The sequence below is a fragment of the Plectropomus leopardus genome, chromosome 10 (genome assembly GCF_008729295.1).
Source record: "Plectropomus leopardus isolate mb chromosome 10, YSFRI_Pleo_2.0, whole genome shotgun sequence".
Taxonomy (NCBI): Eukaryota; Metazoa; Chordata; class Actinopteri; order Perciformes; family Serranidae; genus Plectropomus; species Plectropomus leopardus.
The window spans coordinates 15,439,808-15,464,230 of NC_056472.1; the positions used below are offsets into that span (position 1 = coordinate 15,439,808).

At 38.3% G+C, this 24,423-nt stretch overlaps 1 protein-coding gene across 1 annotated transcript; it reads right to left on the minus strand.

Annotated features, from left to right (window-relative positions):
- Positions 1–498: 498 nt before the first annotated feature.
- Positions 499–16,533, minus strand: nme9 (NME/NM23 family member 9). The gene is given in 18 exon segments (XM_042495147.1): positions 499–827; positions 3,510–3,590; positions 3,791–4,062; positions 5,584–5,728; positions 5,828–5,884; positions 5,887–5,978; positions 8,170–8,277; positions 8,352–8,496; positions 10,193–10,389; positions 10,673–10,827; positions 11,404–11,496; positions 11,598–11,680; positions 11,855–11,936; positions 13,883–13,999; positions 14,445–14,516; positions 14,638–14,741; positions 16,363–16,420; positions 16,501–16,533. Coding segments are annotated over 18 exon segments (1,968 nt in total). The 3' UTR covers positions 499–753.
- Positions 16,534–24,423: the final 7,890 nt, after the last annotated feature.

Here is a 24,423-nt window from a genome sequence, read left to right on the forward strand (position 1 = left end):
ATTAACCAAAAACAAAACTTCATGGGGAAAAGAGGACATTCCACCATCCGTCTTCCTCACAGCACTCAGAAAAGCAGCTTGTCTCAACTGGGGCTCCGCGCCTGGTCTGAATCATCTCTTAATTACTTCCTCCTGCCCTTTTTCAGACTCACAGGTTCAACCTTCAGGTAAGCCCAGCACACTTAACCCAACAGTCATACAGGACCGTCAAAAAAGATAGTGTGACATATAAAAGCTTAAATTTTACAAGTGGGATATTTAAAGAAATATTTTATGTGGTAGAAAAAAAGTGAAAGTCTTTTAAAGCTTGTGTTAACCACAGACCTTATTTCAGGTGGCTAACCAGAAACCAATTTAAAAAAAACCCACTGACTTCAAGAAACGGGGAACTGGGAGCAATGAAATGCAAACTCCTATGATTCTGGTCTAAGTCGTGCAGTTTTGCAGCTGCTGTTGTGAGCCAACTGTTACAGGGCTCCCACACATTTTTACTGATGGATTTTCATAACTTTTCCATAACCAATTTCCATGACTTTAAATTATTTAAAGTAGCCTGCCTGGACAACTCTGAGCCGTTACATAAATATTACTTTAACTATGGACCCACCACCTACATGTCTTATAAGGGTGTAAACATTAGATACATGTCTTCGTGTTTATTTCATGATTAAGTGATAGATGACAGATGTTATATTTTTGCCATAATGTTACAGAAGAAGTTCACAAAATGAGAGTACTACTAACTGCGCTGACTCAGTTTGGGTGCTCTGGATCGTCACTTCCTTCTGTTCCTTCTGGACTGCATGGATCCAAATGATGTGGGTCACCTGTAAAGCAAAGAGGAAAATCAAATCAAGTCTTCTGATTACAACCACATATTAATCCAGACATTGGGTCCAAAACATACTGCAAAAATAAAGTACAATTAGTTAAAACCAGGGGAGTCTCTAGGATTTAAAACATTGGGAGCTTAGCCCGCACCTCTGTAGGAAAAACAAACATCAAAATAATTTAAAGAAAACATATCCAAGGGATGTTGGATTGATTTTTTTCTTCTATTTTTTTTCCTTTTCCCTCTAAAATTTTTGGGCGATTTTTTTCCCTTTTAAAATATTTGGTGATATTTAAAGAAAAGATGCCTACCAAACCTGCAGGCCTGCTAAAATAAAAATCGCCAAAATTACATCATTCATCACAGCCAGAAACTGTTAAAACAGAAATTATTGTTGGATTCTTAAATATCTGACAGTCATTGAACACTTCATGTGGGACAAACCATAGTATTTTGCTCTTTTTTCAAAAATGCATGAAAAATATTTGTAGCTTTGGGGAGGGTAAAAAAAAACAACCCAAAAACAGCCACCCCCTCTGCTGATAAATAAAGAACAAACAGGCCAAATAATACCAAGAGCATGAATAGAGAAAACTGTTCTTCTTAACGAAAAGTCTCAAACTCTGCAGCAGAAAACCACACTTCAACATAAAAGTTTTACTGTACTTCGAAATAATGTTTGTTTTTTCACAATGGACCGCAACCCACCAGTTGGGAACCACTGACCTATACGAAAAGATCCTGCAGTCAAACAGTATTACATAGCAATGTTGCAGTTTTCAAATTCACCAGCCACAGGACTCGTAGAGGTGCAATATTTTGTCACCTAAACCCATTAATACTTCAACCAAATGGAATCATGAGAAGATACTGCACATTTGAATTGCAATTATCCTCCACAATGCAGTGGGTCAAGATTTACTTCACTCTCCAGACAAAGAGACGGTAAGAGCAGTTTACATCTCCATTCCAGCTGACGTTAGTGACAATATGAAGATAAATGGCCTCATTTTCCTCTGTATCAGAACAGATACCTCTTCTGGAAGCTATCTGAATTGTCAGTTTTAAAAGACATATCTACTTACTGGCTTCTCTAAATTCCCAGGACACAATGCTGTAATCGCTGTTCCAACTCAGGAGATGGATCCTTTGAGTTTTCAGGCTTTTCACATCAAAAGTTAACATTTTAAGGCTTGATACAGCCAAAAGAGTTTAAGTATCAGTGGTAACCTGAGAAATGTTGTCAAACTAATGGAGGGAAAATTGAAAATAGTGGACCAGGTTAGTTGTGAAAATATTCATATAGTTAAAAAACAAAAAAATATATATGTTTTTTTCAAATATAACATTCATTATTCTATAATGTCTTCTGATTTACAATAGATGCAGTCGTTATATGAGAACGCCAATAAATGTCACATTATTTTACGGCGAGACGGAAAACAAAGCATTTGCCACCTTGCTGAAGAGAGTCAAATTTTCTTAAAAATCCAGAATTGAAGGATATTGTTGAAACTGGGCCCCTTTCCCCCATGTTTTTGTGTTTAAGTGACTAATTGGAGCAACATCTTATTTTAAATTGTTGAGCAAAAGCAGCAACCAGGCCTGTTTTTTCCATTGATAGTGACATGCTCGGATTGTTAACAAAGTGTCTGACAAGAAAATTAAAGGATCCCTGTTTCCTAAAGATACACATTTTTGTTAAAGAGTAAGATTATTTTTGTTTAACCAGTGACAGCCCTAATATCTGCTACCATCACATACACCAGACTCTGTTTAAATAAACAGTAATTTTATCATACTAAAACACACTTCATAAAAAGTCAACCTAAACGAAAGAGAAATCATCTTAAGTTTGTCTTTCCTCTTTTTTAATAATCAACTCGTTGGATGTGAAAATATGCTGGTTTTATAAATGCTAAAGTGGTTATTTAAATTGAGTCTGGTGGTTTTGGAGATGGAGATTTCAGGGCTGTTTCTGGTTAACCTCATTTAAGACCTGAAAATTAATTTAAAATGCCTATCAAAGGCTTACACAAAGTAAACTGAGTGCAGTTCTTGTCCCCTTTTTAGTATATGTACATGCGTGGTCTTACTTGAAAGATAAAAAGTTTTTCCTCCAACACTCAGAACAGTCAGAGGAGGCGCTTTTCAGAAAAAAGAGGGTAAAAGAATTTACTGAATGTGTGAATATGAGGAAAAACAAATCAACACAAACGAGTCTTTTTAGAAGCTTACTGTATATAAAGACACTTCTGCAAAACCTCAGTTCATAAGACTGTTTTTTTTTCTCGCTTCAAACAATCTAGGAGCCATTTGTTTAACATTTCTGTAAATGTTTAACCCTTTGCTGACTCCCTCTTTAGCACACCCCTTAACTATGACTAGATGCCGACAGTATCTTTGTATCCAAGTGTGGAGTTTATAGTTTTTATTTGCAGATGTTTTTTTTATCTGTCTTATTAATGTAATATCTACCAATGACTGATGACTGATACCTTACAAAATGAATGAGGTCTACCTTTGCTCAAACTGACTGGTGCACAACAGACTGGGACTCTAAGAGGTGCAAAGGCACATATACTGGTTGTGTAATGCCTGCGTGAGCCTTTGAGTAGGAATGGGCCTTTGTTTATTGACATTTCAGTGAAATACTTTGTTCTTTCTCATTGCATACCTTCTTGATGGTGATCGGACTCCTCAGTTGGAGATCTTGACGTTCCAGTGTTTTCTACAGTAGAACTGTCCTGCTCTTTTGCTGCAAGAAATTGATCTTCATGACATGCTTTACAGTATTTTCCTTTTTAACTATAAGAAATATAAATGGATGAAATATCATTTCTAGCAGGAATGGGATATAAAAACCAAACCGCAAAAACATGCAAAACATCAGAACAAAATTGAAACCAGATGGTGTGCCAGATGGAAATGACTGTCACACACACATCATATGATTACCTAAAACGGTTGTGTCAGTCTCTTTTTCTTCAGTCTCAGCGGTGAGCTCTGAGTCTGAGCAGATGTCACCAAAGATAAAACGGATCTTCTCCTCTGCATGCTGCTCATTGGAGGAGCCGTGGACCGAGTTATGGAGGATATCGGAGGCAAAGCGCGCCCTCAGAGAGTTTGGGGATGTCTCCTTAGCTTGATCAGGGTCTGTGGGGCCCATCATGGCCCTCCACTCCTCCACTGCATTTTCTTTGGTCAGGATGAGCATAAGACACGGCCCTCTGAAACAAAAAATGATAGTATGTTCATATAATAGAATTTTGTGTGACTCATGAAATTTACCCATTCACTTCAACATATCCAACACATCTCAAACATGGAGGGAAAAAGCAATGTGCCTGCCCACTTTTATTAATTCAGTTTACTGGTAATTTTGACTATTATGACTAAAGGTCTACTACAGTGTGGTCATTGTTGCCATGGATAAAAATTCAAAATTCATCATGACCAAAGACCATTTTTATACTGAAATTTATCTACAGAATAATTCAATTAAATTGTCAAGAGCCACAAAGGGACACTTTAACAAGCAGCCTTTGACTGCACCTTCCCAGTTAGGACTAATTTGGTTCTTTGCAGATAAAAAGATGTCTAGACGTCTAGGTTAAAGCTGAGCATAATTTGGTGGAAATGTGCATGGTGTTTCACATATCTAGGTTAAAGGACTACTTCACCCACAAAATGATCATTTGTATATCAAATATTCCTCCCGTTACATTGAATCCGTGAAGAAAACTTTGTTTTTCTTACATGCCTCCACAGGGACCAAAGAATCCCAAAATGGAGAAAATTCTTGATGAATTTAAGTAAATGGGGGTTATGTTTAACAACAGCAAAACTACTATATCAAAACATCTGTATACAAACTCTCATACAACTCATGCAGTAAAACAATAATAAAGTCTGATTTATCCAGTCGTATGCTCAGTGCTTCCCAAACACGTGTTTTCTCTAAAACCTTACTATTTAAAACACGACTGCATAAGAGTAACACACTTTGGGAAGTGCATATTTGAACTCTGCTTGTAGAAATCCTTGAGCAAAGTTCAAATGTACACATTAGCCTTAGTGCGCTGTTTGTCTCTGCGGGAGAGTGTTTTAAATAGTAAGGTTTTAGCAAAAATGCTTGTGTTTGGGAAGTATTGTGCACACGACTGGATAAATGAGACTTTGATTATACTGACTTCACTGCTGGGTGTGATTACAGGTGCACTTCTGACCACACCCTACAGGTGAGACAGGCTGGAAAATTCCAACCAGAGAGGGCAGCAAAACACTGCTTTTCAGCCTGGTGTTAAGTAACTCTTAAAATATACTGTAAGCAATAAAATGGTACCTCAGCTATAAAACAAGAAACTTGTAAAACACTTTATAGTGGTTAGAAAATAAAACTACAATTAATGCTAAACCTGAGCTGATCTTGAGGGATAGTGACAGTAAAGGTAGTTTCTCAGGCAGAAGAGCCCAGCTGCACACATCTCTCTGCTCACTGTGTCCAAGCAGTTGTGTAACAATCGAGTGAAGAGACTAATCGGAGCGGAAGATAACTCTAAAATCTAGACGAGAGGCGGAACAAAGAGTGAAATTGAGATAGACTTTCTCGCCACTTGCCTGAGGCTGCCTTGATTTTAAGCAGCTAAGATTACAGTTTAAAGTGCTGTTAAAACTTCCAGCGGCAACAGGAATTAGGGCAGGTCTGCTGTGGGCACTTTGCCCTTCTCCTGTGGCTGTGTAAGACTGACCGACACATGAATTCCACCAGTTGGTTGAAGAAAGGCTTTTCTCTGTGCTCGTTGTAAAACTCCTCAGCCATCTCCCTCGACAGCACCGTCTCCTTCAGCTGCATTACAGAGAAACCGCTGCCTCTGATCTCCTCCAAAATTGTCTCTGTTAAAGTCGACAGAAATACATCATAATGATATAATCTTCTGTGCATATCTATACAAACACAAGACAATTTAGAACTTCTAAATGCTCAGAAAGTACCTCTGTGCTCTTCCATGGCATCAGGTTTGATCACTGCCAGTGTTTGCTGTTTAGGAAGAAGAAGTTGATCTCTCGTTCTGCCTCTTCATGGCTTTCACTACCATGCAGCTGGCTGATAGGCTCATTCTCCACAGCAAAGTGGGCCCTCAGACTGAGTGATGAGGGATACAGAAGTCAGCATCAAAGGTATGATTATACGGTCAGGAACAATCTACGTATATCTAATAGTTTATATTTGATAGTGTCCAGGACTTATTTTTGGATGAAATGGTGTAATTTATTGTACTTTCTTTCACTTCAGCTCACCCTTCCTTATCTGCTTCTATTTCAGCTAGTGATTTTCCACATTTCTAAGATTGCCTTTCAGCCCTGGAAACTGGAGTGAACTTAATGCTTTGCAGTCAGGAAGAGACTACAATAGAACTTAGTCTCTAAAATGTATCTTTGTCTTGTGACTGCACTAGTGTCAGAAAAGAAACAGTTATCTAGTTGATTTCTCCTCCTGAGTGATGCAGAACGTCGGTGTAAAATGTTAAGCCTTTCTTCTTTTTAATAACAGTTTAGTTAGTTTTGCAGTATCCCCTCCATGTTTGCAGGCTTTGCACTTGCTTACTCTATGCCACAAAATTTTATTGAAGACAATCTTTGAAGACAATTTATATATATGTATATATATATATATATATATATATATATATGTGTGTGTGTGTGTGTGTGTGTGTGTGTGTGTGTGTTTTACAATGATTTTTTTTTTGTTTTTTGTTTTTGTTTTACAAGATTTACAATGCTAATCTTCTGGTATATTTATACCAGGTAGCATTCAAGACATGTCCAAAGCTTAATATTGATGGTTTGAGCTACCTTTTGTTATGGTTTCATGTTTCACACTAAATATTGACTTCAGTCAGAGGAAGCCGTTTTGTTTTGACTTTTTTGCTGTTTTAAAACATTGTACATGTTCTCTGTATTCTTTGTATCTTCATGAAGAGACTAAGGAATAAATGTATATATTATGTCCTTATTACAATTTTGCTAAAAAACAAAAAATCTATGGTGGCCCAAGATTTTTACACAGTACTGTGTGTATGTATATATATATATATATATATATATATATATATATATATATATATATATATATATATATATATATATATATATATATATATATATATATATATATAATATATATATATACATACGGAAAGCAGCTAGTCCTCATATTTGAAAGGGTGGAGCCACAACATTTTAAATTAATTTTCTAATCAATTGACCAATCATTTCAGCTCCACTTGTTTGCTTTCATATATTTTGTGCAAGAAAATCTCAATGTGTAAAGTAACTAGTAAATTAAGTTATCAAATAATTAAATGTATTGAAGTAAAAAATACAATATTTCCCTCTGAAGTGTAGTGGAGTAGAACTTGAAAGCAGCAAGAGATTAAAATATGCAAGTAAAGTACCTTTACATTTGTACTCAAGTACAGTACCTGAGTAAGTGTACTTAGATACATTCCACCACTGGAAAATATGGATAGCTAGCGATAGGTATCGGGGAAACAAAACCACTATCCTTTTCCTGTTTTGGTTGCACAATGGTTGATGTGCTTTCTTTGGTGCCATAAAGCGAGCCTTCGTTTTCCTGGGAGATCATACCTGGTGGCAGACAGAGCTGCTTAGTGAAAGCGAGGCTCAGAGGTTATTATTCTCTAGCCATTACATTGTATGATCAAAATTCATTTCATGATGACGAGTTAAAGAAAAAATGTAAAAAAAAAATAAATATATATATATATATATATATATATATATATATAAATATATATATATATATATATATATAAAATAAAGTATTTCCACTTTAAAACCTGACAAGGTAAAAAGAAAACTGCAGAGCTCTTTAGAACAAGCTGTTAGATAGATTAACCATGTAAATACAATTCAAAATCAAAATCAAATCTTTATTTGTATGGCACTTTTCATACAAAGAGTAACACAAAGTGCCTCACAGAGATTAAAAACAATAACAGAAATGACAAACATCAATGAAAATCAAGAAGAATACAGACAGCCTGACCCTCCCACCCCCACATAAACGTACGCAACAACACACACACAATCATGTAGATATTCCCACACATATTCGCAAAGGCACCCGAACATCCACCCTTACCACCCACATAAAGTATTTCCACTTTAAAAACCTGACAAGGTAAAAAGAAAACTGCAGAGCTCTTTAGAACAAGCTGTTAGATAGATTAACCATGTAAATACAATTGGGAAATATATTACAGTGACTTCTCTTGTTATAATGAAGCGTGTAAAAGATAGGAGCCACTCACCATTCAGGACTCTCCTCTCTGGCTTTATTAACATCAGAAGGCCCAAGGATGCTCTTCCAGTGATCGACGGCCCCTGTTCTGGCCAGAGCCAAAGCTAGCACTGGCCCACTGTAAATACATACTTTAATTACCACTGCAGTAACATACTAATGTTTAGATTTTTTAGAGCATGTGTAAGTTACCTGGTCATGCTTCGGAGCAATGCAGGAAAGTAATCCTCCTCAACGTGTTGAAAGTAAAACTGCCTGACCTGCTCTTCTGTCAACATCACTTCTTTTTGGAGAGCCACGGTGAAGCCTGACTTGTGGATTTGAGCCAAGATTTCCTCTGCAAAACAAAATATAAACTCATTTGCAAGTTTATCAGGTACTGCTAGCCAATGAAGTCCAATACAACAGTCCTGCTGTCTTAATGAAAGTTTGGGGCCTTTTCTTACACCAGGCGCAAAGCAGCACACAAGCAACTGTCATTGCTGGTTTCAGACTGGCACATTTGTCATCTTCATGTCCAGCACCCAAGTTGAGTAAGTAATAAATGCGTACTTGTGCCCATCTGTGCACCCATGGCCATGTAGGCATTGTTGGGATATCACTATTTTGAGGCAGTAGAAAGTGATTGTGCAATAGATCAACAAAAACCTTGTGTAAAGTCAATGTCACAGTATTTTCGTGTTATTTAAAGGGTGCATTATTAGGTAGTAAGATGTGCCTGCATAGGCAGGTGCAAAATGCACATACACTGATTATTACACACAAAGTGACACGAATGAGTTGTGGGTTGGTGAAATAATACATCAGTATTGAGGAAAATATTAATTACCTTCACTGCAATGTGAACATGCAGAGCAAAGAACAAAGCTGCTGTCTAACTCCTCATTAGGGTGCCGTGCACATTTACACACACACACACACACACACACACACACACACACACACACACACCTTAACTGTACTTCTCTTTTCCCTTTGTCATGTTTACAGGTTTCCCACACATTTTCATAGACAGCATGTCCAAACTTTCCATGACCTCTTAATGACCCATAATAGAAAATGTTTTTTCTTTCCTCACTTAAAACATATCAGATTCAAACTCCAGCTGGCATACATCAAGTAAGGAAGGAAAGGCAGAGAGAAAATTTAGAAATGTATGTGATGGTAAACAAAACATCACACATTGAGCAACATTACGTCAACAGCAGAAAGTAAAGCTGCTGTTGAATTACATTACATGCAAGGTTATCCACAACCAATTACTGTAACAATTTCATTACACACAACAAAATTACAACACTTTTCCAAAACTTTGTTTTTATTAATGTCATGACTTTTCCAGGCCTGGAAAATGTGACTGACAATTCCATTACCTTTCCAGGTTTTCCATGACATTGGAAACCCTGAGTTTAATACGACAGTTTTTAGTTTTTCTGCTCAAATGTCCAAAAATATACCCTAGTGACATCACTGCTTTTACTTCATTACTCTCAGCAGGAAAATGCTCACTTCTCCAATTTGCTAAATCCGCCATGTAAATATAATAGCCAGGTGCACCTGGGAGTCTGATATGACACTGATTGGATGAATTCGTGTTGCATTCAAAACATGACACGAAACTTCTTTGCCCACTGTGCTTTACTGTGGCAGATCATACACCAGTTATCTAGCAAAGTTGGAAACGCACTAGATGCACTTGCAACATGCACCATAGACCATGTGCTCTAGATCAATTATAGGGCCCATGATGTTCAGGTTTTGTTTTAGCAGTGGTTATTTATTGCACTGTGTTAGGATGCATGATTTTTAGCTAGGTGTACCTATTAAACTAGCATAATTAATCATTTTAGTAAAGTAAATACTCTAGTTTCAAAGTGTGATTAATTTTACTACAGTGATCAATTACAAAAAAGTGCGACTGCGCCTGTGCCATTCAACACCTTTGCTGTGGGAATCAAGAAGCATTCCCACCATGTTAATATGAACCACCTTTGTGTGTGTACTGGTGCTTGTGTATTTGGCTCGGGCCCCACCTCTGTTTTCTCTGGCAACGTCAGGCCGGATAAGAGCCAATGTCCTCTCCACACGCTCTTCCTCCCCATCCTGCTCCGTTACCGAGGCCGTCCTAAAGTTGGGGAAGAAGAAGGCGAGCTCCCTGCTGGCCTGGTCGATGTCCTCACTACCGTGCACTGCGTTGAACAGTGTCTGTGTGCCGTATTGTGCCCGCAAGCTGCAGGAAGCCAGGGGGGGAGAAAGGAGAGGAGAGCAGATGGTTACTCGGCTGGTGTTCAACCAGAGAGAAGCATAATGTTTGGGTGTGTCTGACGGAGCAGGCGAGAATGTGCTGTTCATTCGCTTTCCCAGACTTAATCCTGAGATTGTTTCACACTGTTGCAATCAACAGTGCGTGAATTCATGTCTATGCTTTAAACAAGTGTTCAGCTTTACACAGACGCAGGGAAGATCTTTTTATCATAACATATCTAGCATGTGTACTATTTCCAGTAACTAACCTTTCTGGTTTTTCTCTCCTGGCTTCCTCGATGTCTGCTGGGCCAATAAATTCACGCCATGCTGGCACAACGTCAGCTGAGCCCTCAACCTGAGAGAGCACCAGAATATGCGACGGACCACTGGACATAAACTGAACCAGTTCCTCAAAGCAAGCCTACAAACCACCATCACATGCACACAAAGACAAGAGCAGACACACGTGTTAATGTAATGATCACATAAAGTCTTTTTATGTCTTATATCAGGCCTGACATGTGATAGGCGAGAAAGAAAGAAGAGAATTATCATGTAATTTATTTTTAAAAGGCAGAAACAACATATACACTATATTATCTCGTGGACATCATTGCTTTACCAAGCCACCTTTCCTTATATCTTTTGTATTTCTGAATCTCTAATCTTTTAGTGTCATCACAAACAGCGTGATAAGCAAAAAAGAAAAAAGCTGCTTACGCAGCAGATCTATTTTGAGCGTTGTATAGAAATGCAGATGGAAGTGTGATGTACTGCGAACTAATTGAAATGATTCTTGCACTGGTCGTGACTGCTCTCCCATTAGGATGTTGACTCAGACTAACCTCACAAACACACACTGAACCGATCAGCACTTTGACTATAGCGTGCCAATCTCTGCAATGAGATACAAACACAAGTGTCTGTAACTGTCAAATGTTTTGTCATATGTCTGTGTGAGATGCGCCTTTTTGCTGTTTTTCTATTCTGACCGTACCTCTTCTGCTTTGTGCTGGTAAAAATCTCGAGCCTCAACGTCAGTCAGCGTGCGTTCCTCGTGAGCCAGGATCTCAAACCCAGCGTCTTGAATCTAGCCAGGGGAGTATTGTGAGGATAATGAACTAATGTCAGCAGGAAGGCTTTAGACAATCTTGTCTTCTCACAATGTGAGCAGTATTAATCTCTGCGTACCTTCATAATGATCTCATTTGCCTTGCCGTGAGCAACAGCATCTGGTTTGATGATGGCAACTGTGTAGGATTTACTGGAAGGAACTGCAGGAGAAAAGGGCAGCCTGAGTGATGATTGTTAATGCAGATAAAATGGTAAATAGAATCATGATGACCCTGGTAAACAGCAACGGTAATCACAGTAATAACATTACCAGCAATAATGCTGTTGGCAAAAATAAATTGACCACTTATATGATTATATTGTTTCCACAGTACCAATTATGCTTTCTTCATTTTCTGACTGCCGTGGTGTCTCCTCCTCGTCTTTCTCATCATCCAACAGACAATCATCCTTAACCTGAGAGAGAAATAACAAACACTGGATGTTTGAACATGAGTGTCTATAACATTTTCATACATATGTTCTTATTTGAGTGAACTATGGCTGTAACTGCTAATTATTTCAGTAGTGATGAATCTATTTATCTATTTAATTTTTAATCTTTGTTTGGTCTACAAAATGTCAGAAAACAGTGCAAATCGTCTTTTATGGCAACCCAAAGTCATTTCTACAAATTGCATGTTTTGTCTGACCAGTTACACAATTAAAAAAAGTTGTTCTTTTCTTTTCTTCCAAGGGAATAGTTCTGCCACAAAATGATCATTTGTGTGAGCGAAAACGCATGTGATTGGGAAGCACTGAGCACTGAGCATACGACTGGATAAATGAGAAACGAGATTCGGATTATACTGCACAAGTTGTGTGAGAGTTTATAAACAGATGGTGTGATATAATTTTGCTCTTGTTTAATCTCTATAAACAGAATCTGCATATGTATGCAAAATCTACAGGCATCGGGAGAAGATTTTGGTATTGAAAGTGCTCTGGTTTCTTTTTTTATTCAGAGGAGTGTTGACGAATCATGTTTGAATGGCAGGTAAACAGTCCGTGTTGAGAGGTGGAACGCATTGGTCGAAATGCAATCTCTGAACCCATTGGCTGCAGTTTAATGACAAGTAAGCTTTAAATGAGCTTTTTAAAAAATGTATCTGTATTTATATGCAGATAGTTGTTTATAGAAATAACCTGTGCATGGAGGGAAAGTCGTGGCTTGGATATATTTGCTGGCTTGACCGCATCAGCCAGAAATATTAGCCTTCACCCTCAGATACTGATCTTCATCACAACAATAGCTGATCGGTTCTGAGATTGACTGTTTTTTTTTTTGTTTGTTTGGTTTTTAGATTTATTTATTTTTTGGCTTTTATGCCTCTATTTGATAGGACAGTTATAGCATAAAAGGGGGAGAGAGAAAGGGGATGAAATGCAGCAATGTGCCATGGGCTGGAATCAAACCCGTGGCCGCTACAGCAGGGACACAGCCCCTGTATATTGGGCGCCTACTCTACCAGGTGAGCTACTGCATGTCCCAGATTGGTTGAAGTATTCCTTTAAAAGTGAAAAACCAAAATTTTTAATCTAGACAAAACGTCCCCATAATCCAGAGAAAGGGCCTTAACTACAAAAAACAGTAAATGGTCACGTTTGAGAAGCTGGAACCAGATAATGTTTAGCATTGTGTTTTTCATTTTGCATGAAAAATGAGTTAAATGTGGGACCCCTGTGCTGATTACATCAGTAAGCAAATGGACTCGGCTACAACTCAGTAGGGAATGCTGATTTATGAGTGTGTTTATCTGTTCAGTTTATGACAGTGTATGGACAATTTCAGCTTCTGCCTGAGGTACAGCATATCTTGCCATACATGCACTACAATTTGCTAGTCTAGCAACCATTATATTTCTCCCCCGGTTTTGTCTGATTGTAAGCTGGCGGGTTTACTGCGGTTGGTGGTTTTTGACCTGTGCTTTGGTTGTGTTTTTGTGTATATTTGTTGTATATAAAAGTTCAACATAAAATGCAAAAAAAAAAAAACATACAGCTGCTAATGTTCTGTAGATTGACTAATTGATGGAATAATACGCCTATTACATGACATATCACAGTAGAAAATGCACAGGTTTAAATAATATAATAATGATGGCTGAATCCCATTTAGCTTCTTCAGTTTCAGGGTCCTGGTACAGTGCATGCTGCTTCACTGTCATGCCATCTTTGCTCACAGGGACACTTGAATAGAACATCACAGTTTATGTCATTATCAACACCTGTGCTTTTCCTCCTGTGACAAGTAAAAACGTCTGCTGTGGAAAAGACCAAATGTTTCAGCTTTAGAATAAACATATGTGTGAATGGATAACTGTACTCTGTAACTGTGCATGTGTGTGCATGTTGCTGCTCACCGCTTTGCGCTCACCACCTTGCTCCAGGACCGACTTCTCCTTGGCCAGTTCCTCCACGATCATCCTCTGAAGGAGAGGAGCGTTGGCCCCTCGCAGCACAGCCACCAGCTCCCCACCCTTTTCATTCAACACAAGGACAATTTTTACCCTTTTTTTCTTGCATTTATAAAACAAGCAATAAAACTTTGACTACAGCAGGCCCATGTAAGCAGGATGGAAAAAACCCACTGAGTCTGCATTAACAACAAAAAAATACAGGAGTGCATGCTCAGGAATGAGAACAATTCTGATAAAAGAGAATTAATAATACAAATGAAATAATGGGCAGCATATTGCATCACCACAAAAGAGATCACGACTCTATTCACGGCTCTATTTCCTGGCCTACATCATTACACATCTGAGCATCATGGAGTCAGGATGAAAGGGAATATGAAATATAGACTGAAAATAAACAGATAAACATAGAAATAACCTGTGAGTGAAGATATTAAGACTGCAATTGTATACAAAGAAGAAACACAAAGCTGATTGCTTATATATGCCATACACAAACACTCACCCCATAGAAGAGGAAGGTGGGCTCGCATTTACCTCGATACTTTTCCAAAGCATCAATGCTGTCTGCCTCGGCCTAAACACACACACACACACACACACACACACACAAACAATACAAATACAAGTTTAAGGCTGATCCCTCACAAATTAAATTATTATATTTAATGATTATATTAAAGTCACTCAGGGCTTACTGTGGCAAAATGTAAGAGGTCATCACCCAGTTCGTTCTTTATTTTTCGGAGGAGGCTAACCACAGCTCGACAGGGCCCACACCACTGTTGGTACACGTCTACAACTAAAAGAGATTAAGTGTGTAAGGAGGAGTGGCAGACTGGTGCAAGAATTCAATCTGCAGTTATTCCAGTGAACACAGAGGGGCAGCAGCATACAATAAATTACTATCACAAAGACAGCACTCAGGACTGTACTTTATTCTTTATTTATCAGAGGAGGGGGGTGGATGTGACTTTGTTCTATATATATATATATATATATCATATATATATACCCCACACACACACATATGTATGAAGATTCCATATATAGATTTAAAACGTCCACACTTCCTACTGATGACTAATGTTTTCTAAAGAATTATTTTGCACTCTTTCTCTGTTTCGTCAGACACCACAGGCACCTCAGACACAGTGAAAACTACAACTAAAATAGAAGACATATAGGCTTCATAAACATAACATTTCCACTTACTCTCAATCTAATGTCCATTGATAAGCAGTCTGGCACACATTAACACGATGGAAATGTGCTGAAATAAAATAAAATGACCAAAAATGCACCACAAATGTCCCTGTTAAGACATATGAACAAAATTGTACATTAATGTGAAACAAATAAAGGAACAATTACCATGTGTGCCTCTAGGACATCTGCAGCCATGTTGCTCTTACCCACAATGCTACTGACCTCTGACCTCACTACACCACATCACATTTCCCCACAATGCCCTCTACACTGGGGTGGTGTTACTCTCTGCATTAAGTAATGACCTTACATTAAAAGCAATACATTTTTAACCAAATATTTAAAGTATGTTTTTTAGACACATTTTTTATCAAACTTTTTACCCTTTTGAACAACCTAATTAACTTAAATGTATACTTAATTATACATTTTTAATTGAAACATAAACAATAAACACATCCATGAAATCACTGCGACAGTTTCAAGTATCAGGACTTCCCACCCACCAGCACTGCAAGTATATGTCCTTGAGCCTCCCTGTGTTACTGGGGTAAAATACATCACTCACCCACCACCATGGATAACCATATTTTTTTATATTCACGCCAAATGTAGGTAGTAATAATAATAATAATACACTGGATTTATATAGTGCCTTTCTTGAACTCAAGGTTATAGTAGGCCTCGGCTACTACAACCAATGCAACAAGCAAACAGAACAGGAGTGAGCGTTATCACCGAAACAAGTTTAACACCTTATTTTCTTAAGCAAAATGCAAGTCCCCCTTAAAAAAACATTTGTTGAAGAGGCAATTTAAACAGTTAAAAATGTTACTATGATAGTGTGTTACTATGATAAATGGTGTAATTTTAGTGATTTTTGAAGAAATCATTTAGGCTACTTTTTATGTAGGCCTACTTTATTTATTTATCCTTACATGCCTTTCAAACATGCAAGTAGGATTTGGGGTTCAGACCTATATTTGAAATAAATCTAAATCACAATACCATGCCTTTTAAGTTTTATATAATTCTCCCCTGAGTCAAAATAAAAAAGTCCCTCCTGAGTGCTTAAGAAAATTGTTTGATATGCCTCCTCACTTTTGCACCACCTCCTCCTCTTTCAAGAATAACCAACAGTCCCCCACATCACAGTGCTGTGATGCTAGTGTTTCACTTTTAACGGGACATACCTCTTTTTTTACAGTTCTTACCTGTTAAACCTTTAGTTGCAAGCATTTCCTCCCACTGCTCTTGGTTTGTGACGGAAACCTGGGCAAGAAAAAAACGAATTAATATCAGGTTTTTATAACGTTAGTTAGCTTAAAACATCGAGATTACATTTATACAACCTGCAGACTCGCTTCTTTCTTCTTGCCTGCCATTTGATTAATGCGTCAAATTAAATGGACATATCTAAAAGGCAGCTATCAGACGATTTTTAAAGATAAGTATAATGACATGAAATGCTCGCGTGCCAAGCTGCTAATCACTTTATCAAGCTCCTCCGTTCTGCTCGCGCTTGTTTGGCCGCTTGGTTGCTAAGCGACGGCACTTCCGCCTTCCGGAGCCATTCATGAATGAAATACATTACATAATGAGTTGGTTAGCTTGTTCTGCGCTATTAATTAACAACAAAACGGGTCGTTTTTTTTTAAAATTGCTGCGCAGTTTGATTAGTTTAATGGCACATATCAGTCAAAATGATCTCAGAGTGGGAGCTACATTTCTTCTACTCTCAACTGCCCCCATGGGTTGCTGTTAGATGGGGCAGTAAATGATATTGGTGGGTAATATGAGTTATTAATATTAAGTTATACTGGACTGTTTCATGTTTTTATCCAAAGATTTTTGATAACCAAGCTCAATATTATGCCTTTTTATGCACAGTGGCATTGATACATTGATACTTAAGGCCCATGGGAAAATGTGACGCCCCAGAAGGTGCCAACCATTTTTTTATTTAAATTGAAAATTAAGTGTTTTTCACACAGAAAAAAAAAGGAGACAGTTTTTGTACTTTTAATAAAGATGCAAGAATGCACAAAACAGCATCAAAATAGAGCTTGTTTATAAAAAAAGTGCCAGTGGAGGATCCAACGCACCCTCTGACAAAGGTCCTAAGACCCTATTGTCTTAAAAATTGTAGAAATGTCCCTAAATCCTGAAACTGTACTAAAATTCTAGAAACATCCTAAAATCCTGAAAATGACCTAAATCCTTGAAATGTCCTAAAGTAAAAAAAAAAAAAAAATACCCTAAAGTCCTGGAAATGTCCTAAAGTCCTTTGTAAGAGCAACTGTGTGTAATACTGGCTGAAACTTTCATTATAATCATTGAAAAAAAAAAATCACCTTCCTCCTCCTTTTCCTCCTGCATCTGGTAGGATTTGCCACATAGAACTGACAGCAGCACACCAAAAACAGCCAATCAGAGCCGAGGAGCCTTTAATGCAGCTGTCAGTTTTGTCAATCACTGCTTGTGAACTGCAGCCAAACTGCCAAACTAGACAGTGCTGATCAAATATGACTCCAGATCCTGTAACTGCAGTGACTGTTTCTCTCCTCAGATGTTTTCAGAAACATTTTCCTGCGTTTCACTAAGCTGTAAAATGAGAAAGTTTGAGACCCGGCCACCATGCTGAAACAGTCAACCGAAGAACCAAACACCACCAGCCAGCCAGACCAACTATCTAAATTTTACAGCTAAATAGTATGTTAATTATTTTTCTAAAAACATCTGAAACAAGCAACAGACAATGTCATCACATTATCATGATTTATATTTGATCAGTGCTGCCTAATTTGACAGTTTGACTGCAGTTCATGAGTGATTGACATGATTGACAGCTGTGTTAGAGAATCCTCGGTTCTAACTTTTTGTGTGCATGTGTGTGTGTGTGTGTGTGTATTACATGTAATAAGTGCAAAAAGGCAATAGAGTAGGCAGAGGAGTCATTTTGATATAATGAACACTTCGCACTTACACACAGTACATTGTTTAGCTAATATGTCTCTTCTTTTACTTCAGTAAAAATCTAAATGCAGGACCTCTATTGAGTATTTTTAAAGCACAGTACTTCTGTTTTTACTGAAATCCCCAGAAAACTTGCTTTCAAGTGAAATATAAATAACTGTCGAGCAGCTTGCTTTGCACGGCGGCTAATTTTAATAAAGTCAAATAAACATGTGTACAGCCTGGTACAAAAAACGGTTTTGGTCTGTATAGCTAATTTCAACATTCATGACAGCTGTACTAGGGTGACTTTTTAAAAAAGTCACCTGTTAACATTTAACTGAAGCCCAGAGCCACGCATATTTAAGGGTGGGGCTGCTTGAGTGACAGGCTGTCTGTGAGGCGTTGCTACAGTCCATTTTGAGTCGGGCCACCCTTTACTCCTCCACAGCTCCAACTTGTCCTCCAAATATGGTCACTACTGGCTCAAAAAAAATACAAAAAAATAAATACATAAATACATATATAACATGATGATGGCTGTACCACTGAGGTCCTTATTAGAGCAGTCCACAAACCAATGGGTGATGTCACTGTAGCTACGTCTATTATTATGCAGTCTGTGTAAAAAACAAACTTGAATAATTAATACATAAATAATTAGCCCAGACTCCTGCTGGGAGTCTGGAGGATCCTCCCCTGCACTTTTTCATAAACAAGATGTATTTTAATGCTTTTTAATGCATTCTAGCCCCTTATTTGCATTCAAAGTACAAAAAAGTGTGAATGTCTGAATTACATTTATTTTCATTTTTATTTTTATTTTTAAATGGTCGCTGGGCCACACATCACACTATCAAGAGCCAGATTTGAACCGGCTGTAAATTAAGCATCACTGCTATAAGCATCCAGCATTTTAGAAGCCTCGCACATATTAGGGCCTATAGGATAGGTTATCTCGGCTTTGCTACATCAATATTCCTTTTTTCTCCTGCAAGCTCCTTTGCCTAATGCAAGTGCAATTCAAAATCATTTGAGTACCTGTCTAAGCACAGATTTATTTAGAAAGGTTCACACTGCATGAGCAAGTACAATAATAAATGTATAAAAATTAATTTTTGAAACAGTCCCACAAAAGGACAAAGCCTTGCCTTCTGTTCTTACATTCTGTGATATGTTATTCTATCTCTTATTTACAGCAAAATTCCCCTGTAATTGAAGGCTGTAACCATAACCAACTTTTTTTACACTCTTTGCTCGGCTCTAATCTCTGCCCAGTCTTGACAAAGGATGTATTTACTTGTTTGTGTATGTTTGAGATCTAAAATACCAAAGCAACACTGTCAGTTGCTTTGCCAAAGGCCATAACCAATTACCATCACAACCTTGCACTTGCACCTACTAAAGAAAGCACTGCGTTTGTGTAGTTTTGTGTGGAATGAGGTGTTTACAGCAAGTTATTTGGGTCATTTTTTCCACACAACATGAAGGAGTATCCTATGTTTTCCCTTTGGTGTTGAAACTGTCGTACTTCCTCACTCAGTGCTATCCTGCACCTCAAAGAGGTTTCCCTCCAACTGTAACATTTCATTTAATAGTGAAATAGGTCCTCAGAGGAGATCAGACCACTTCTGCATGCTCTTCCTGCATGAATTTCAATGAACCGCTCGCACTTAAGCGGTTCAGCTCCAACGCCTCCTCCCTCTCAAAGTGGGCCCGGAAAAACAAGCCGAACAATTAGAGTAATTTTGTAAAAGGACAAATCACAGTGCAATGCGACAGTGAGCGAGAAGGAGAATCATAAAATGAGATACTCAAAAAGAAATGGCAGGGTTCTTTATACGATCGACAACAGCCCCACAGTATGTTTCGCTCCCACTGTGTCTATGACAGGTTTGTATTCGTAATCGTGTCTTGCTCTGAGCTTATTATGCAGCCAGATGGGAACTACAATCACCTCCCCTCCATCATGGCGGTTGTGACAAGGTCCTCGCCCTCAGAAATAAGATTCATAGTGCGTAGTATGCGAGCCTGTGTTTTTTGTTCTGCTTTTCATCAGAGAGATGCAAGGAAGTGATTGCTTTTGTTCTGTCAAGTCAATGAAAAACATTGATTTGATGCTTTTGTCCCATGTGCCCAATTCAAATATTGGCCTTTGTGTCCTTAAATGTCATCAGTAATGACTGCTGCTGCGTGCTTGTAGTTGACTGTACGCTGAACAGATATGCTCCTGCAAACTAAAATGTGATTGCTCTGTCCCAAGGGGATGCATTGGGGGAAGATTGTTGGAGGGTATTGAGATGAGACATCACTATCTCATTCAAAGCTGTGAAGCTGAATTAATCACTACGGGAAGTCAGTATGGCACATCTTCAGTTCAGACACAGAATAGCTGTACACACTTCAAATTAATGCACTGCACTGTCAATATCTTGATTGGTGGTGAGTAATAATGACCACAGAGTTTGCTTTTAGGTTAGGAACATTCTTCAAAAGCTGGATGCATCAGCAAAACAGTGAAAAAAAGCCTCTTCTTTATTTTTACATTTTGAAAAACTGTCTGACTCATTTAGGTTCCTCATGCAGTTACCGACAAACTTCTGTAAGCTTGTCCATTTAAATTATGTCTCAAAGCAATGTTTTTCAAAAAATGTTTTAGCCTCAAAACATTTTGCTTTATAAACGTCAAACAAAATACTTCAAATGAAAGACGTGTAACTCCAACAGTACTTCACCACTGACCCTTGACTGGATCCAGAGAAAATAATTATGCAGGATGTCTGAGTCTTTGTCACGGGCCATTTGTTTGACAGACACTGAAGGTCTTCTCTTGAAGCTGGTTACCATACTAATGTATAAGGTTTCTATGGTAAAATGCAGGTCCTACCCCCATCTCTAGGTCTTCAGTCTCCACATGGACTACAAGAAACCACTTATCATCTTCTCTGGTGGATTGCTGTTAATCTCTCCTCAGCGATGAAAGACACAGAGGATTTGAAGCTACGTCAGTTATGAAGATTAATCTCCATTAACGTATCTTAAGCACAGAAGTCATATCTAAGCCTCATTAAGTAGAACTCCATTTGTTGTGTTTATTTTTGGAAGAGGCTCCATCCTACCATCCTTTAAGCACAGACCCAAAGGGCTTTAGTCTAATTGTTCAGAAACAAATGTTGTAGAAACCCCAGTTGGTCTGGAGCTTTGTGCCTTAAAGGAATTGTTCAAAACAAACAAAATATCTTAATTTGTTTTCTTGTCATTGTCTTTTTCCTTCTCTACTGTGATATAGTATTTTACAAATATCTGACTAAAGGGGCTGCTGTATGGCAGCAGTAACAGTTACTTAAATTAATCTGTTCAATCTGTTAATTTTTTGCTTGACTGAGCAAACAGTCTATGAAATGTCAAAAAGTAGTGAAAAAGGAGTCTAAATATTACCAATTATTCAAATTATTTTTGTTTGGAAAGTCACTAAAACTATCATTATCAAAGTAGCTGCTAATCATTTTTCTGTCGACTGACTAATGGATTAATGACCTAACTGTTTCAGCTCTGCAGTGCAAAGTAAAATGCAAACATACAAGTTCAAAAAGCAGATGTCTGAATGTATAATAATAGTAATAGCTAACAGAAGTTATGATGGAAGTAAACAAATTCCTAAATCACACAAGATGCACAAAATGTTGGCATCGTACACTTCTACACTAGCACTAGCAGATTCAATGATTTTTGGTTAAGAAAAGATCAGGTTTAGCCTAAAAAGAGTTTTGGGGACAAAATCCCATGTGGAAAAGCAGCAATGTCCTGTTAAAAATAATTGCTTTTCATGGCAATATCCCTGCTGGAGAAACAGCGACATGTCGCTATTAACAGCCATGTTTGGTGCCTAAAAAGGCTTTGGAAAACAGCAATGTTCCTGCTATGGATCACTGCTCTACATCATTCAGAGGTGGCTGCAGAGTGGCACCGCCCGTGCTTGGGACAAGCGTCCCGCTGGGGTCGGGATGTGTGGACAGTTAAATCATTCCACAATCAGAAATCATGGATCACCACAACCATCCTGAAACATGGACAATTATGAAACAGCAGCCAATAATGTAAAAAGAGGTGGAAAGGCACTAAAATTCCAATGCACATGTTAAAGGAGCTGATGGGATCACATTTCACTTGAGTTGTGGCTTATATAATTCCATGTGACAAATAAATAATGGACTGACTGATTGTTTTGCTGAATCACAACAGGTTTTGTGTTGTTTGTTGCAGCGGTCTGCAGCTTGGAAGCTTGCTCACACCATCCACCATCCCCTCCACCTCTCAATGCAAACAGTGTCGCTTCATAAATGCTGATATGACAGAACGTGCAAATGTTACGTATTTGTGGTTTGCAGAAAAGTACAATGTCTACAATGACGACTGGGCGGCTGTGTGTCCGATTGCTGAAAAAAGTTTTCAGAAGTGTATTTTATCTCATGCATGACACCAGAGAAATTGAATAAGAGAAAATGAAACAGAAGTGATAAATTGATACACTTGCAAATGCTCCTGCTATTTTATGTACAGACATCATTATGGTGCATCAAACAGCAGAATTGGGATAAGACAGTTATCCAATGTCAGAGGCTGATGCTTATGTTTTTCTCCAAGAGGGCACTGTTGCCTCAACATTGAACCACCCCTCCTCCCCATCTCACTCCTCCCAACACGCACGCACGCACACACACGCGCACGCACACACACACACACACACACACACACTGCTCTGTGAGTTTTTTAATAGCAGGAAAGCCCCACACTTTCAATATGCTGGTTGCATGCTTATCAGCTCTTCCAGGCCTAAAACTTATCCCGTAAGCAATACAGAAATTGAATACAGAATAGCTTAATTTTTTGCTGGCATATTTTGTTAAAAGTCATGGTGTATAATGTCGAGTACTGTCAAACTGAAAGAATTAGAAACGCTATTTCATCTCAGTATTTCACCAGGCTGCGTTTAGGAGTGACAGCTATGCTTTTGAGTGATATGGTGCTGGATGTAATGAAGCGTAGACACAGTTTTAGACCTGTTAGTATTTCTCTCAGCCAACTTCCCATTTTTCTTTTACATCATGACAACCATGACCACGTGAGGCTCTGTGCCGTCATATACACGGAGGAGTCCAGCTGAGAAGTGTTCTCTTTTTGCCGCACTAATGGAGAATTTATACAGAGTGAAGGGGAAATAGAGTGAGCCAAAGGGGGTTGAGGGGGAGTGTAGACGGGCACTCAGTCAGTCTCATATACAGACAGACAGCGGTAGTGATTGACTGTCAGTCTGTAGAAACAGGAGGGAGCTTTCCTCTTTTTTCCCTGACAGGAGGCTCTGCCAGTGACAGAGGAAGCCAGAATGGAGGAAGTCATCTGCATCTAAATAAAGACCGCCAATGGCTTTGTCAGAGTCCATTAAGCAAATTGCCATGTTTGATAAATGCATCTACCATCTTTTTTTTTTCACCCATCCGTACAAATCAGCCTGAAGCAAAAAATGACTTTTGTTTGCTTTCCTAAAAAGGGAGGATATGCAGTGAGACATGAGAATACATTCCACTGAAATATCATTTTAATGCAAATTATGACTGATTTGTGTATTGTGTGATGGGTTTCCTCATATCAGGTGCACAATGAACGAAAGTCACTCTGAGCTAAATTCAGTAGACCTGTTTGATTAAAATGTGGAAAATGTGTGATTACTTTTGCACAGATGCCACTATTATTGATGTCATTTATTTTATTATTTATTTGTTTTCTTTTTTACTTTGCACCAGCAGCAAAGCTGCAGCTGATTGCTCCACATGGTAGTTTGAATGTTGGTCTCTGAGGCAGCTAATTTTTGCTGCTTCTCATCTCAATTAAAGAGCAGCTAGATTGTTGCCGCGACTCTGTGGCATCATTAGAGGCAGGTCTCTGTTAGCTGTCACAGCCGAAACAGCTCCAGGTTAATAGCTGCAGTCGCTCAGTCTACTTATTCAGCTCTGCTGCTTCCAGAAAACCTCATTTCCCAGATCTGCAGCTCACTTGCTCTCTTTCTTCAGCATACAGTGCTGCAGAAATCCCTCACACCTATCCATTATGGGTTTTGCAAGGTTAAGTTTCCTTTCTGTGAAATGTATTTTCACCCATAATCTCTCTGGTTACATCACGGTCTCTGGTATTGTAAAATGAATGATGATAACTGTGACAATGTGCTTTACAGTGAAACAAAGATAAAACAATAAAAGGAAGTACAACTGAATCAATTAGTACATATTGGCAGCTATTTTAATAATCAGTCGATAGATTACTTT